Raw genomic sequence first — 16,210 nt, forward strand, 5'->3', positions numbered from 1 at the left:
GGACCTGGGTGTCATTGTTCATGAGTTACTGAAAACTAACAGACAGTTGCAGCAAGCAATTAGGAAGGCAAATGGTGGCCTTCATTGCAAGAGGATTTGAGTAGGGGAGTAAAGAGGTATTGCTGTGTTTGTATAGAACCTTGGTGAGACCACACCTGGAGCACTGTGTCCAGTTTTGGTCTCCTTACCTAAGGAAGGTTATACTTGCCATAGAGAGAGGGCAACAGAGGTTCATCAGATCGATTCCTGAGATGGCAGGATTGACCTGTGAGGAGGGATTGAGGAGACTGGGCCTATATTCTTTAAAGTTTAGAAGAATGAGAGTTGGTCTCATTGAAATTTACAAAATTCTTACAGGGCTCGACATGGTAGAGGCAGGAAGGATGTTTCCCCTGGCTGGGGGTGTCTAGAACCAGGGGCCACAGTCTCAGAATCAGGGGAAGGCCATTTAGGACTCAGATGAGGAGGAATTTCTTCACCTAGAGGGTGGAGAACTGTTGGAATTCTCTACCTCTGAGGGCTGTGGAGGCTCAGTCATTGAGTACATTTAAGACAGAGATTGATAGATTTTTAGATATTAAAGACATCAAGGGATATGGGGAGAGTGCAGGAAAATGATGTTGAGGTAAGGTGGTCAGCCATGATTTAGTTGAATGGAAGAGTAGGCGCAAAGGGCCGAATGGCCTGTTCCTGCTCCTAGTTACAGATTGGGTCTTGTGTGCATTGCAGTTCACTTGGAGTTGGTGAGGGGAAAAGAAGCTGGGAGATTTGCCTAGATTGGAGCTAGAGGAAGAAATCTCGAATGATCCCAACAGTGAAATGCAGTTAGCCTTGTGGTAGACAGGAGTCAGCTTGAACAGTGAGCTTGGAAGAGCTGTGAAGAACCTGTGGGCACAGCCTGGGGGGGAAAAGCATTCAGTCTGTCCAAAGTCAGGGCAAGAAGACAGTGAGGCTCAAGCCTGAGCTGAGGAATCCACAGTTGTGAGGTCTTAAAGAAATTTTGGCAGGTCGATTAGCTAAAAGCTACTGGAAAGATGCCCAGGAAATCTTGTAGCTTGGAAGAGTAGGTGGGGTACTGAGGAGAAATCAAAGTGAATTCCAGAGGACTGTGGCATATGGGTTGGTTCCAGAAGTGAATGAACCTTCAGGATCTTGTAACGTCTTGGGTGGAACTAAAAATTAGAACTGGGTTTTATAACTTAAGTATTTACACAACATGGTGTTAAGTGGTAGCGCTTACTTCATTTAATTCTTTTACATACAGGAAAGTTTATTTTTTGCACAATGTCAAATATTGTGGCATAATTCACTCAGTTAATTAGTGGGTGTTTGGATTTTTCTTTAAACATCAACAGTCCCTATCAGGATTGTAACAATATTGGGGGCCCATTTGGGATTGCGAATCTACAGACTGGTAAGGGTGCGCTAGGTTTTGCTGAGGTTTAGGCTAACAATATTTCATAGTGAACCTTACCATATTTATTGAGAAGCAGAATGGTTTTGTTAATTGCTCAGATGTCTCCAGGGAGATGATTTATCCCTGGGTGTTTTGCAACGCTGAATAAAGATGAGGTTGATGGAATTAGGAAAACAGTGGTTTTTGGATTTCAAAGCAGGGGCTAAGAAAGTAGAAATAGTTGATGCAATAGCACAGCATTTGGAATTGGAAGAAGAAAATCCTCATCCAGATAATAATCCAGTTGAGTTGCATAGAATTCAATTGCAGATCAAAAACCTGAATGAGAATTCCAAAAGGATAGAAAAAATCAAAACCTTGAACTTGAAGCAGAAGAAAAGAGAAAAGAAAGAGGAAAAGAAATGGAAATGCTGAAGCTTGAACTAGAATTCCAAACAGAAAAGTTAGAAAGGGAAGAAAGATAAGGGAAGAAACAGAGAGCTTCAAAGAGAGAAAAAAATAAACGTTATGAACTGGCTAAAGACAAGCTTAAGTTATGTGGTGAAAGAGAAACTAACCATTCAGACAATGAGTCGAGTCCCACTGTGAGTTATCATTTTGCAAGGAATATTTGCCTAGTGTCTAAATTTCACTGAGGAAGGCATTGGAGAGATTTTGCCTTGTTTGAAAAATTTGTTGCAAAGCTAGGGTGGCCAAAGAAGACATGGACTCTTATTTTGCAAAGGGGTTAATGGGAAAGGCAATGGATGCTTATTCAAATTGTGAGACTGTTCAAACTGTGGTGCTTAATGCATATGAGCTCGTTCCCAAATCGTATCTATTAAAATTTTGGACCTTGTGAAAAGACAGACCCATACCTTCATAGAATTTGCTATGGAAAAAAGAAATGTTCGACAGATGTTTTTCAGCAATGAAAATTTTAAGAGTTTTGAGAATGTGGATGAAATAATCTAAATGGAAGAATTTTAAAACAGCATTATTACACACCTGGTGCACCGTACGGTTTTTAATATAAGGGAAGCTGCTGTTTTAGCTGATCACTATGATTTGACTCTCCAGACACCTTAGTGACAACAAACCACTGGTTGCAAACCCATACAAGAGCTGGAAAGTGAAATGATATGAGAATGAACGGGATTCTAATTATCGTGGAAAGGATAGCAGAAATAAAAGAACGGATTCTCCCCAAAGTGGTCGAAAAGATAACATAGAAGATGGAAGTGAAGCTAAAGGACTGATATGTTTTCACTGTCATAGAGTTGGACATTTAAAGGCAAATCGTTAGAGATTAAAAAGTAAACCAGTAGCATTGGTAAAATGGCTGATGTTTCCCTAGAGAATGTTACACCAAAGAGAGAAGCTTGTGAGAAATCAATATTTTCTAATGTATTTACCATGGCTGAAAATAGATACATGGGGGATTATGAAGGATTTATATTTGAAGAGGAAGTCGCTCCATTTTTGTCCAAGAAAGAGCCTGGAAAGATTGTTATCCTGAGAGATACTGGCTCATCTCAGAGCTTATTGCTAACAAAAGATTTAGACTTTTCTTCAAAAGATTCGCTGAACAAAAATGTATTGGTTCGGGATATTGATGGGGGAGTGTGTGGCTATCCCATTGTGTAAAGTCAATTGAAACCACGCCTTTGTAAATGGGTCTGGTATTGCTGGTGTTACTGATTATGTATGTATATTTTATATTGGGGAATGATATAATCGGTGATATTGTTTTTACACTTTCTGGGACCATGTTCACAGTTCAGAAGATGTTCCTGTGAGTTTTTTTTAAAAATCCTCGCCTATTCGTGACTCAGTTAAGCAACAAACTGATACAAGTAAAGACATTGATGTATCCACCCTGGTAATGGACAGTGCAGAGTCAGGAAAAGTGCCTGAAACATCTCAAGATAAAAGTCCACCACTAAGATCTCACAGAAACCCAAAAGGGTTAATGACACCTAACACTGAGTTAAATGTAGCTGCCTGTGCTGAGACAGAACAAGATATAACAGCAGCAGGAGTTCAGGCAAAGGGACAGTTCACAGAAAAAAACACTGCAAACTCCAAAATGATTGGAATGAAATAGTTTGTGAGTGACGGGGAAGATTCAAAATGTTTGAAAAAAGAATTGAAAGTCCAGAATGAAGAAGCTGTCGACATCACTGGAAAGAAATTAAACTCGATCTGAATGAGATCAGGTGAACCTGAAGGATTATAAACTGTTCAAAGACCAGACCACACAGGAGTATCAAACGTTTTTGCTTGAGCATAAAAAGCATTTTGTGATGAGAGATGTATATCTTTATATTTTTGTGATGATGTTGTCTGTGTAGAAAGCTGTGGGTGTGTGTCCAGGGTTAATTAAACAGTGGGGAGGTTACTAGAGACGGGTTGTCACTAGAGACAGGTTGTGAGGTGTAAGAGATGAAAGGTTAAAGGTATTAGGTTTGTGCATTTCCAATGAGAGGTTATGGTGGGTGAGTTACAAGTAAGTAGGTTGGTTCTGAAATTTGCATTGTGAGACACGTGGGAAATAGGTTTTTCAGCTGTTGAATTTCAAAAAGGGAGTTCAGAAGTAACAGGGAACATTTGCATCTTATTGGGGTTCCATGAGTAAATAGGGGAAGGTATATTGAATTTTATTGACCCCAAAGTCGAGGCAAAACAGAAATCATGAAAGAATTTTATATTTGGAGAAGTTGAGTTTCAAGGAGGTGTTTGTGGACAATGGAACCTGAGATGAAAGGGGAAAATGATATTTAAGGAAAGGGATGTTTAACTGTTGAGGGTCGCTGCGGGAGAACCCACTGAGGTTCAGCTTCTTTGTGCATGAGCGACTGAGAAGCTGTAAAAGTTTTGAATTGGAGGCAGCCACCCAGTGTTAAGCCAGGAGTCTTTGTTTTAGGGAACAATTTATTTCTGAACCTCCTTTTGGAATTCCATATCAGAGTGGAAGTGCCTGAGAAGCCGTGAGGTAAACCGTTATTAAAGCGACCATAATTCCTTGACTTGGGATATGTTTACTGGATTTCTATGGTTAAAATCTATAAGGGTTGTTACCAAAAAGGTAGTGTAGTTGTGTGCTTTTGACCAAGCATGTTTTCTGAGGGTTGTTCTGTCAGGCTGTTTTAACTTTTACCATGTGTGCTTAGGTTTTTCTTCTTTTAATAAATCCTTTTAATTTTTAAAATTCTAAAAGGTATGACTGGAGTTCTATGCTTTTGAAGTCAGTTGCTCTTTCTCGTTGTTTTCACACACACACAAAAAAAAGTTTATGATCAGCAAGACAGACTTCACTCTGGAGTCTGGCTTGCTCAGCAATAACATCAGCTGTGGTCGTAACATTTCGAATGACATTCTTAAAATGGGAAAGGAAGATTTTTACCAATGACCAACACGGATTCGCTTGGAAGTATTGGAAAAATAACCAGAACAAGGGACTGAGCAGCCACATTCAAGAGATGGTAAATGAAAGTTTAACCTCTGAGAATAGCTGGAACTGAGGAGAATTCTCCAGAGCACTGTGACATACTTGATGTGCCTTATGAGAGAATCATGGGGAAACTAAGATGTAAACCTGAAGACATAACATATGCAGTTATAAACCATATTAAGTTATTAGTACTTGCTTTGTTTAATTTTGTATACAATAAAGTTTGTTTTGGTGAATAAAAACAAGTGAAATCTCGTTGCGTAGCTCTATTGGTTAAAACATGGTGTTTGGCTTTCTTTTGAGAGTAGTGACAATGTCAAGGCCGTACCTTGTTGGGATGTAACCTGTGTCCACATGTCCGCTTCATTCTTCCGCTGGTCATATGGCTGACTCCGAGAGCATTCATGGGTAATCAGGCCCTGACAATTCCCACTTGCTTTTCAGCCATTTCTCACAAAAGTTGCTAGGATTTTGTTAGGGGGGAATTAAAAATACTAAAAGAGAATACAGTATTTACTGAAAAACCCTTAAAATCTCCAGGCAGACATGGCTGCCAAACATATTAAGAGTTGAAGATTACCAGATGAACATTGCACAGCCTTGAGAATCAGACTAGAGACAAAAAGTAGGACATAAATTAGATTAAGTGCACTCCCCTCTCAAATAGGGAAGGGGCAGATGATTTTAGCTTAGATATGGGAAGACACACAATGGACAAAGAGGGGGTTTTAATGAAACACAAACAGTCTTGAGTTGTGAGAACCAAGGTCTTTGCATATGTGTTTTAATTTTGATTGGATAATATTATTATGTATACAGCCTTTAAAATAATTGGTTAGCAACATCACATGTTTATGTACTCAATAGGATAGTGTTAACATGAGACCGGTGTGTCGGTTACTGATTGGATGCATTCAAGTGTACTCAAATGTATTATGATAAGAAAAAGTACAAAAGTAATGAAATTTAATCAGTCTGGGAGCTGGGTCTTCTTAGGATTGATTGCGGCTCCCTTGCATATGCTTGAATAAAACCGGTTAAAGGAAGCCTGAGTCTCTGTGGTCGCTGTGTGATCGGGGATTGTAACTTCTCTTCAACTGGCCTATGTGGTAGTTGCAGGATTGGAGGGAATACTCTCTTCAGATTGTAAGTCTCTGTGTGAAATCTTATTTTCCTTGAGTTTCAAACCTTCACCATTAGACAAACATTCTCTGTTACCATATTATAATAGTAAAGGAAGAAACTGCAGCCAATCTTTACTTGGTATAGATTTATTCACAGTGAAACATTACAGCTATAGACCTCCTGACTCCACTCTATGTCAGTGTCTCTTATATGGGCTTATGTAACCATACAATCAATGCCCTCCACCTGTAGATACTTAACCTCAATTGATACAATTAACACCCATGCTCAGAGCATCTAAAAGGTCTCTAATCGGTGTGACTGCCATGGTGTCTCAGCAGCTCGGATGAACAAGTGAATTCCTTCCCACAAACTGAGCAGGTGAACGAATCTCTCCATTGTGAACCCGCTGGTGCCTCAGCAGGTTGGATAAATCACTGAATCCCTTCCCACACACGGAGCAAGTGAACGGCCTCTCCCCGCTGTGAACTCGCTGGTGTGTCTGCAGGTGGGATGACTGAGTGAATCCTTTCCCGCAGTCAGAGCAGGTGAACGGCTTCTCTCCGCTGTGAACTCGCTGATGTCTCTGCAGGTTGGATGAATCGCCAAATCCCTTCCCACAGTCAGAACAGGTGAACGGCTTCTCCCCGGTGTGAACTCGCTGGTGTCTCAGTAAATCGTACGACATTCTAAAGCTCTTTGCGCAGTGACAGCAGCTGAATGGTCTGTCCTCAGTGTGAATTCCTACCTGATGGCCCACCAGCACGTCGTGTGTAAAGCAGCTCCCACAGTCAGAGCATTGAACAGGTTTCTCATTGGTCTGAGTACCTTGGTGCCCCAGCGGACTGGGCTGACTGAATCCCTTCCCACACATGGAGCAGGTGAACCGCCTCTGCCTGGTATGGATGTGTTGGTGTCTCACCAGGCTGGACAACTGAGTGAATCCCTTCCCACACTGAGAGCAGGTGAATGGCCTCTCCCTGGTGTGAATGCGTTGGTGTGTCAGCAGGAGGGATGAGTGAATGAATCCCTTCCCACACTCAGAGCAGCTGAACAACCCCTCACCGGTGTGAAATCGCTCGTGATTCCGCAGGGCAGATGACCGTGCGAATCCCTTTCCACACATGGAGCAGGTGAACGGTCTCTCCCCTGTGTGAACTCGCTGGTGTATCTGCAGGTTGGATGAATCGCTGAAACCCTTCCCACACTCAGAGCAGGTGAATGGTCTCTCCCCGGTGTGAATTCGCTGGTGTCTCTGCAGGGTGGATGAATCAATGAATCCCTTCCCACACGCGGAGCAGGTGAACGGCCTCTCCCCAGTGTGACTGCGCCGATGAGTTTCCAGCTCACAGGGGGCACGGAATCCCTTCCCACAGTCCCCACATTTCCACGGTTTCTCCATGGTGTGGGGGTCCTTGTGTCTCTCCAAGTTCTACAATCAGTTGAAGCCTCATCCACACACACAACACGTGTCTGGTTTCTCCCCCGCTGTGAATGTTTTGCAGCTCTGCAACTGGTTAAAGCTCCTTTCACGGTCAGTGCAGTGGAACACATTCACGAGGGTGTGTGCATCTCAGTGCTTTTCAAGTTAGATTAATGTTTAAAACCTTTTGAAACAGGCAGAACAGACAAACACTTCTCCTTCCAAATTCGTAGGCTGAAGTCATTCACATCCCGATGCGTTGGGTAACTCTGTCAGATCTTGACGTGATGTTTGGTTTCATATTTCTGTCTGTAAATCCTCCTCTTCTAATATTCTGTAAATGGATTTTACAAAAGTGATCACTGTCAGGACAGGTTGCAAATTCAGAATAGACAATTCTAATTTCTATGGAACATTCTTTCCTCACTCAAATCCCCAAAAGCTGTAAATCTCAGTCCTACACACTCTTCCCTCCATCCTAACTCTGCTGTACCTAAAACACACCCTCCCAATTCTCCTGAAGGTGCCGATTCATGCTAATCGACAGATCCATGCTCACTGATTCCTGTACTGGACACAGGGACCTGAAAATCTTCATGCAGGCTGTCAGCCTAAAATAAATATGTTTACATTACTAGACTAAAAATGAGTATAATGTACAGTCCTGTATCACTTGGTTCGCTACAGAGGGGGCGAGGTGAGGAAAAGCTGCGTTTATGCAGTGAATGGTCATGACCTGGTGGAAGCGGAGACAATCTATGAGTCAAAATGAAATTGGATGTGCACTTGAAAAAATGAACTTGCCGGGGAAACGAAGGTATAACGGGGGAGTGGGGCTGACTGGATTGCTCGACAGAGAGTCGGCATGGACTTGAGTTGCCAAATGGAATCCTTCTGTACCGCAATGGCTCTATGACTGGAAATATATAACGTGGCTACAGTACTACAGTAGAAGACTAGAAAAAATAACAACAAAATGTGTTACACAACCAGAACTGGTATACCTAATACGTGCCATATAACAACACTAGACATATCTTTGTTGTTACGATCCCTGTGGAGACCAATAACCTTAAAATAATCAAATTCCCAGACAAATCTAACAGAATAAACCGAAGGACAAGGTTTCACTTTTTAAATTTTTTACTGTAGCAGTCAAATTAAAATCAACATCAATGAAGCCTGCATTAACAGACAAACAGGATTTGAATAGACAGGATAATTTTCACTTGAAACAGTTTGTACAATAAAAACAGGCTCCACAAAATCACCAGCATTTCCCCCCTCAGCATATTTGGCTCTAATTCCAGTTACAGATTCCCACAACTCTCTGTATTTCCCAGGGGGGAGGGGAAAGAAAATCTTTTACTCACAGATGTTGGACAGAGGAGGAAGTTTTAGTGTCTGTGTGAAGCTAAAAGCAAATGTTGGGCTGTTTAAAATCAAACTTGGAAGACATTTTGTCAAGTCTCCTCCCCTCCCCCACATGGCAGCCCAGTGCGCAGGCGCAGAAAGCGCTGCTGACCCCCCCCCCCCCCCCGGAGCAGGCGCAGTGGCGGCTGCCGCCAGCGGTCGCTCTCGATCTATCTTTTGGAGCAGCCACCCGCCCGAGAGAGTGAGGAGGCGGGGGGGAGGGGGAGAGTTCGCCGAGCGGGGCTTCTCGCGCTGGCCGGAGCCGTCAGCCGGTTGCCTGGAAACCCTGGCTCGAGGGGGTGCAGGGGGAGGGGAACAATGGGTGGGGGCGGGGCTCCCGTGTCCGCGCGCCTGGCTGCAGACTGGAACCCGAGGACGTCACCGCGGAGCAGGGTGATTCCTATTGGCTGATTCAGGCAGGGTTCCATTCTGGACGTCACAATGCGGAAGTTGGACCATGAGCTTCAGACTGAAACTTCCTCCTCTGGGCAACATCAGTGAGGAAATCAATGTTTCCCCCCCTTTCCATTTCTTGTCTCATTCTGGGGGCAAATTGTTGACTTGCAGGAACTGAAGGAAAGGAAGTGAATGCAGGGAGGGTGCTCTGACTCTGGAAAGGTTGCCCCAGGTCTCACAATGAAAGCGGTGGTTTGTCCAGGAGATGGCCGGTATTTAATGAGACAGTACAGTAATATAGACTTTGAGTATTGCTGTAAAAAGAGAGATTCTGTCCAAGCTGTTCGTCTGCACTCATCAAGGAACAGTTGTCCACGTAGCTTTTGTTTAACAGAAAAGGCACAATGCCTGGACAAATTATTTTTCCCTTCTGAGGACCAGGCCAAATAGAAGATTATCAGCTGGGCTCACAATGTGGCTCATTTACATTTGCTAGAAGCTCCATTTATCCCTACTTAGGGTATGATGCACTGCCTGCAAAATGAATTTTTCAGGATATCTTGCTGCAACTGTACAGGGCATTGTTGAGGCCACACTTTGAGTATTCTGTACAGTTTTGGACTCCTTCCTTACAGAGGGATATACTGGCTTGGAAGCCATTTGTAGAAGGTTCACTGGGCTGATTCCTGAAATGAAGGGCTGTCTTATGAGGAAATGCTGAGCAGGTTGAGGCTTAACTCAATGGAGCTTAGAAGAACGAGAGGTGATCTTATTGACACAAACAGGATTGACAGGGTAGATGCTGGGAGGATGTTTGCTCTGGTGGGGGAATCTAGAACTAGGGGACACAGTTTAAAAATAAGGGTTTTCCCATTTAAGATGGAGATGGGGAGGAATTTCTTCTCTCAGAGGGGTGTTAGTCTTTGGAATTCTCTTTCACAGAGAGCAGTGGAGGCTGGGTCATTGTATATATTCAAAGCTGAGTTAGACAGATTTTTCACCAACGAGGAAGTCAGGGTTATGGGGACAGGCAGGAAAGTGCTGTTAAGGCCACATCAGATCAGACATGATCTTATTAAATGGCGGAGCAGGCTTGATATGGTGAATGGGCTACTGCTGCTCCCATTTCTTATAATCTCTGTGCCCAGGACAAGAGGCAGTGAACAAGGATCTGTCGATCAGCTTGAATTGGCACCTTTGGACAGTGTATATTAGGTACAGCAGAGTGAGAATTGAAGGGAACTGTGTGGGACAGAGATTTATTGCTTTTGAGAAACAAGAGAGGAAATAATGTTCTATAGAAACTACATTGTCAGATCTGAATTTCTATCCTGTACTGACAGTTATAACTTTTGTAAACTTCTTTTACAGGATATTAGAAGGGGAGGATTTCCAGACTGAAAATCTCAAACCAAACGTCACATCAACATTTGACAGAGTTAGTCAATTCATCGGGACCTGAAACTAGGAGGAGAACTGTTTGTTCTGTCTGCTTCAGAAGATTTTAAACATCACTGTGGCTGGAAAAGCACCGAGACACACACTGAGTGAGAGTGTTCCAATGCACTGACTGTGGAAAAAGTTTTAACCAGTTTCACAGCCTGAAAAAACGTCAGACCATTCACAGCGCAAATAGACTGTACACGTGTTCTGTTTGTGGATGAGTCTTCAAACTGGAGAGAGGCACGAAGACACCCACGCAATGGAGAAACCATGGAAATGTGGGGACTGTGGGAAGGGATTCCGCTCCCCTTCTGTACTTGAAACTCATCGACGCAGTCACACCGGGGAGAGGCCGTTCACCTGCTCTGTGTGTGGGAAGGGATTCACTCTCTCAGGCAACCTGCTGACGCACCAGCGAGTTCACACCGGGGAGAGACCATACATCTGCTCTGAGTGTGGCAAGGGATTCAGTGATTCTGCCGCCCTGCAGAAACACCGGCGAGTTCACACCGGAGAGAGGCCATTCACCTGCTCTGTGTGTGGGAAGGGATTCACTCAGTCAGCTAACCTGGTGACTCACCTGCGAGTTCACACTGGGGAGAGGCCATTCAACTGCTCTGAGTGTGGGAAAGGATTCACACATTCATCCAGCCTGCTTAGACACCAGCGAATTCACACCGGAGAGAGGCCATACTCCTGCTCCGAGTGTGGGAAAGAATTCACTCAGTTCTCCACCCTGCTGAGACACCAGCAAGTTCACACTGGAGAGAGACCATTCACCTGCTCTGACTGTGGGAAGGGATTCATTCATTCATCGGCCCTGCAGATACACCAGCGAATTCACACTGGGGAGAGGCCGTTCTCCTGCTCTGAGTGTGGGACAGGATTCACTCAGTTATCCTGCCTGCTGAGACACCAGCGAGTTCATAGTGGTGAGAGGCCATTCACCTGCTCTGACTGTGGGAAGGGATTCATTCATTCATCTGCCCTGCGGACACACCAGCGAGTTCACACTGGGGAGAGGCCATTCACCTGCCCTGACTGTGGGAAGGGATTCACTCAGTTATCCAATCTGCAGACGCACCAGCGAGTTCACACTGGGGAGAGACCTTTCACCTGCTCCGACTGTGGGAAGGGATTCAGTAATTCATCCAACCTGCTGACCCACCAGCGAATTCACAACGGGGAGAAGCCGTTCATCTGCTGTGTCTGTGGAAAGGGATTCAGACATTCATCCACCCTGTTGAAACACCAGTGTGTTCATGCTGGAGAGGGGCCATTCACATCTTCTGCTTCTGGGAAGGGATTCACTGAGTCATGCAACCTGCAGAGACACCAGTGAGTTCACAAGTAATTACAGGGGTTGGATTCTGCTATTATTGCTGCTGTTAATCACACCCAAGACTGAACAATGTTCATTCTGACACTTGGTGAAGTGGGAGGGTCGGAGGGTTTCTTTCAGCTGGACTAGCCGGTCTCACAACGTTGCTTCCAGCGGGCTGATGCTCTTTGAGCCTGGGAGTGCACATTTCCACTGAAATCCACAAAAGCTGATGAAGGGCATTTATTTTATCCTGGGTAATCAATAATGTTTTTCCTACCACTACAGGTAGATCTAAAATAAATACATTTGTCTCAGTTCCATTGAGTCAACAGTACGGGGCCAGGCCATCAACCCAATTGGTCTATGTCAGTGTTTATGCTCCACATGAGCCTCCACCCACCCCTCTTCATCTCCCCCGTCAGTATATCTTCTATTCCTTTCCCAGCCTCCCCGTAAATTCATGTTATTTACCTCAACCACTCGCTATGGGAGGGAGTTCCACATTCTCGCCACTCGCTGAGGAAAGAGGTTTCTCATGAAAGCCCTGCTGGATTATTGAACGCCTTCATCATCTGAAAGACTCCCATCAGGTCACCCTTCAGTCTCCTCTTTTTTTTTTTGAAAAATGTTGATGAAGAAAATGCTCTCAGTTCCGGTATTGTACTTTTTCTACATGGAGATCACAAATGTTGACAGTACTTCTGGTGTGAACTAACCATGTTTCCACACAAGTTGTACATCATCTACCCCTCTATAATGGAACCCTATATATGGGTCCCACATTTAAGGAAAGATGTGAAATTCTTTGAGAGGCTGGAGACAGGATTTACGAGACTGGCACCAGGGATGTGGGACTTCAGTTAGTTGGAGAGACTGGAGCAGCTGAAATTCCTCTCTTTATATCATAGAATCATTATTAGAGTAGGGAATGTGGCCATTTGGCCCGTCAATTGCATGCCAGTTGTGTAGACCATACTAGTTAGTCCCATTGCCCCGTTCCATCCCCAACATCCCTGTCGGTTTATTTGTCCACCTAATTATCTCCGCTTCTCTCACCCTCGTTGGAAGCAGATTCCAGGTCATGACCACTCACGTTAAATGCCCACGAGGCTCACGGAGCAAAGAGGGAGGCCATTAGGCCCATCGTGCTCATGCTGGCTCTTTGAAGAACTACCCAATTCATCCAGCCGCCCTGCAGTTTCCTTTTCCCTTAAAAAATCTGTCCCGATCCCTTTTTAAAGATAGAATCAAATCTGCTTCTCGCACTGTTTTCAGGCGGTGCATGCCAAATCACAACAACTTGCTGCGTTTTAAAACAAATAATTCAGGATGTATCGCGTTTGGTGTTTCATGGACTATTCAAAATGGTGTCAAAGACATGGTTATTACACAAAGTAAGGCTGATCTTTATAAACGATTTTGATGAGGGGATTAAGTGTTACATAACCAAGTTTGTGGACAGCTGGAAAAATATTGAATTTCTATGGCATCTCCCACAACCACAGGAGGACCGCCCAAAATGGCTTACAGCCAATGAAGTAGCTTTGAAAGTGGCATCGCTGTTGTAATGTAGGAAACTGTAGGTAGGCCTGGGTAGTCAAATTTCATTTTAAAAACACTTTCATACTGTATTCACTGTTATAAGTAACAAGGTCAAGGAAGCTATTTTAATCTCTTGTGGCTTTTTTGCAGCCTTTTCACATTCTATAACTTTTCCTTCTTAACTATATATTGATTTTGTATTATAAGTCAGTCATGAAACAGTTGATTCAGTAATGAACCTTGTTTAAGTTATCATTAATGAATCAATGTAAAAGATAATTATCTTGTAAAGGCTGGATCTGCATTTTAAAAATGAGCACTGTACAAACCTATTTCTTTTCTTGGAACTGCAGAGCTGGAAGAAATTGTTTGAACAAAGAAATTATTTTCTAATTTTAATAAGCTTCAGGACATCTTATTCTGCCAAAGTCCAGCTCAAGAATAAGGCTCATTGTTCAACTCAATCAAGATTAGTAAGAAAGAATGCTATTGTCTTCCACAAACTGTCTTTTTGAACCAGTCTATCTTGTGTTCACCAAATGCATTAATTAAATATTACTGTATTAATTAACTACCAGTCCGTAACAGATGATTGAATAAGTAGTGAGCCTTAATTGAGTTACAATTAATGAATCAATAATGAATCAGTTGTTATGTAAAAGACTGAGTTTTATTTGCTGTAGAAATGTAAAACCTTAATTGCTGTGTATGTAAAGAATGTGCAATGAAGATAAATGTACTGGCAAGAGAGACCTTCAAGCTCTGATTAGCCTCAAAATTTAAAACTGTATGAATAACTGATTATATAGCATCAGATAAAGGTAATATGAAAAAGTTCTATTGTACTCCTGTCTAAGATAATGAGAGAAGATGGTGTAAGAAATTGGAATTTAGAAGAGTAAGAGGCAACTTGATTGAAACCTTTAAGATCCTGAGGGGTCTTGACAGGGCGGATGTGGAGAGGATGTTTCCTCTTGTGGGAGAATCTAGAATTAGGGGGTCACTGTTTAAAAATAAGGGGGTCGCCCATTTAGGATGGAGATGAGGCGAAATTTTTTCACTCAGAGGGTGGCGAGTCTTTGGAACTCTATTCCTCAAAAGGCGATGGAACCAGAGTCTTGGAATATTTTTAAGGCAGAGCTAGACAGATTCTTGATTATAAAGGGGTGAAAGGTTATCGGGGGTAGGCGAGAATGTGGGGTTGAGGTTACAGCCAGATTAGCCATGATCTTATTGAATGGCAGAGCAGGCCTGAGGGGCCGAGTGGCCTATTCCTGCTCCTAATCCGTATGTTCGTATGTACGTTCGCCTTGGAGATCCAACTGACCTGGTAACCACGTTGGCCAATTGTCATGTTACAACAAACCCCACTCTGACATGAGGTAATGGTCACTTTGGGGATAAAAGTAGAGGTTCTGAAGGTCTTCCTTGCTAGCCAAGTACTGAAGACTCCCAAGGCCGAGTTCCATGGAAATTACTGTCAAAGAAGGAGCCAGACAGGGTGACGTTTCTACGGACTGATCACCCGCATGAAGCTTTAACCGACAATGTCTTAAAGTTGTTGAGTAAACTTTCTTTCTTTCAATAAACTTCTTTTTAAATTTACTATCCAGAGGATTCTGCCTTTGCTTTAATTAGTTAAAATCTTGCCCACACCCAAGTGAATTTATTGACTGGCAAATTGGGGTTGGCTGAAATCAATTAAGTTTCAGATCACCAGATCAGGTAACATATATCTTAAATTTAAAAACCTGCATTTCTATAGGGCCTTTCATGAGCACAATACATCCCAAAGCGCTTTACAGCCAATGAAGTACTTTTGAAGTGTAGTCATTGTTGTAATGTAGGAAGAGTGGCAGCCAATTTGCACACAGCAAACAGCAATGCAATAATGAGCGGATGATCTGTTTTTAGCGATGTTGATTGATAAATATTGGCCGGGACACCAGGGATAACTCCCCTGCTCTTCTTCGAAATTGTAGCCATGGGAACTTCCAAGTCCACCCAAAATGGCAAGATGGGTCTCTTGGGTCAGCATCTCATCCAAAAGACAGCAGCTCCAACACTCTCTCAGTGCTGGGGCTTTGAATGTTCAATGTGATTTTTGTCCTCAGGTTTCTGGACAGGGACTTGAACTAAGAACCTTCTGACTCAGAGAGGAGAGTGCGAGCCACGGTTGACGTTATGGAGGATACAAAGTTAGAAAGAGAAAGTTACCCTTTGCCTGCAGTGCCCAAATGTAAAAATTAAAACCCTGTATAAAAAACAAGTGTTTGACAGACAAATGTCAAAGTGTTGGTTTAGAGCCACAAGTTTCGAGTTTCCATTTGAGCCTCCAGCAACTTTCTGTCTCTGTTGCTCGTGTCAATGACAGCCAGGCAACGGAGCTGAGGGCTGAGTTTAGCTGAGAATAGCGGGGCCTGCACCCCAGTTAGGAAACTGCCATGGGCGTCGCACTAATAGGGACAGGAAGGTGCTGGAGGACTGACTGGGAAATGCGTCTCTAGCCATTCGGGGAGCGAGGGGGTGACTGGGGCTGATGGTGACGGGACCCCCGGGGTTCAGTGCCCCCTGTGTGCAAAGCGGGGAGTCACGGGAACAGGGTACAGTGGAGCTGAAGAGAAACCATTTGGGTCCAGAACATTGAGCACATCCTTTAACTCTGGCTGCCTTTGGTCCTCAAGTAATTTTCTG

At 43.5% G+C, this 16,210-nt stretch overlaps 3 protein-coding genes and 1 long non-coding RNA gene across 4 annotated transcripts in view; 1 reads left to right on the top strand and 3 right to left on the bottom strand.

Moving 5' to 3' along the window:
* The window catches only part of LOC144697459 (uncharacterized), a 296,931-nt gene that overhangs the window by 270,648 nt on the left and 10,073 nt on the right, over positions 1-16,210 (bottom strand). The gene's annotated exons all lie outside the window — the stretch shown is intronic.
* Positions 1-16,210, bottom strand: part of LOC144697294 (uncharacterized) — a 273,796-nt gene that overhangs the window by 155,097 nt on the left and 102,489 nt on the right. The gene's annotated exons all lie outside the window — the stretch shown is intronic.
* Positions 1-16,210, top strand: part of LOC144697395 (uncharacterized) — a 37,785-nt gene that overhangs the window by 5,228 nt on the left and 16,347 nt on the right. Inside the window, exons 3-4 of the mRNA XM_078569375.1 lie at positions 1,632-1,636; positions 11,046-11,904. Coding sequence (XP_078425501.1) covers positions 1,632-1,636; positions 11,046-11,904 — 864 coding nt within the window. The remainder of the gene's footprint in view (positions 1-1,631; positions 1,637-11,045; positions 11,905-16,210) is intronic.
* Positions 1,288-9,114, bottom strand: LOC144697010 (uncharacterized). Its single transcript, XM_078568763.1, has 2 exons — positions 8,772-9,114; positions 1,288-7,732 (listed from the first exon to the last, which is right to left on the bottom strand). Exon 2 carries the CDS (start codon positions 7,375-7,377, stop codon positions 6,310-6,312), a length of 1,068 nt encoding a protein of 355 aa, XP_078424889.1. The 5' UTR covers positions 7,378-7,732; positions 8,772-9,114; the 3' UTR covers positions 1,288-6,309.

The sequence above is a fragment of the Cetorhinus maximus genome, chromosome 23 (assembly GCF_964194155.1).
Source record: "Cetorhinus maximus chromosome 23, sCetMax3.hap1.1, whole genome shotgun sequence".
NCBI lineage: Eukaryota > Metazoa > Chordata > Chondrichthyes > Lamniformes > Cetorhinidae > Cetorhinus > Cetorhinus maximus.

Excerpts from the sequence above, each read along its gene's own strand:
- LOC144697010 (XM_078568763.1), bottom strand. The coding sequence starts at position 7,377 with ATGGAGAAACCGTGGAAATGTGGGGACTGTGGGAAGGGATTCCGTGCC.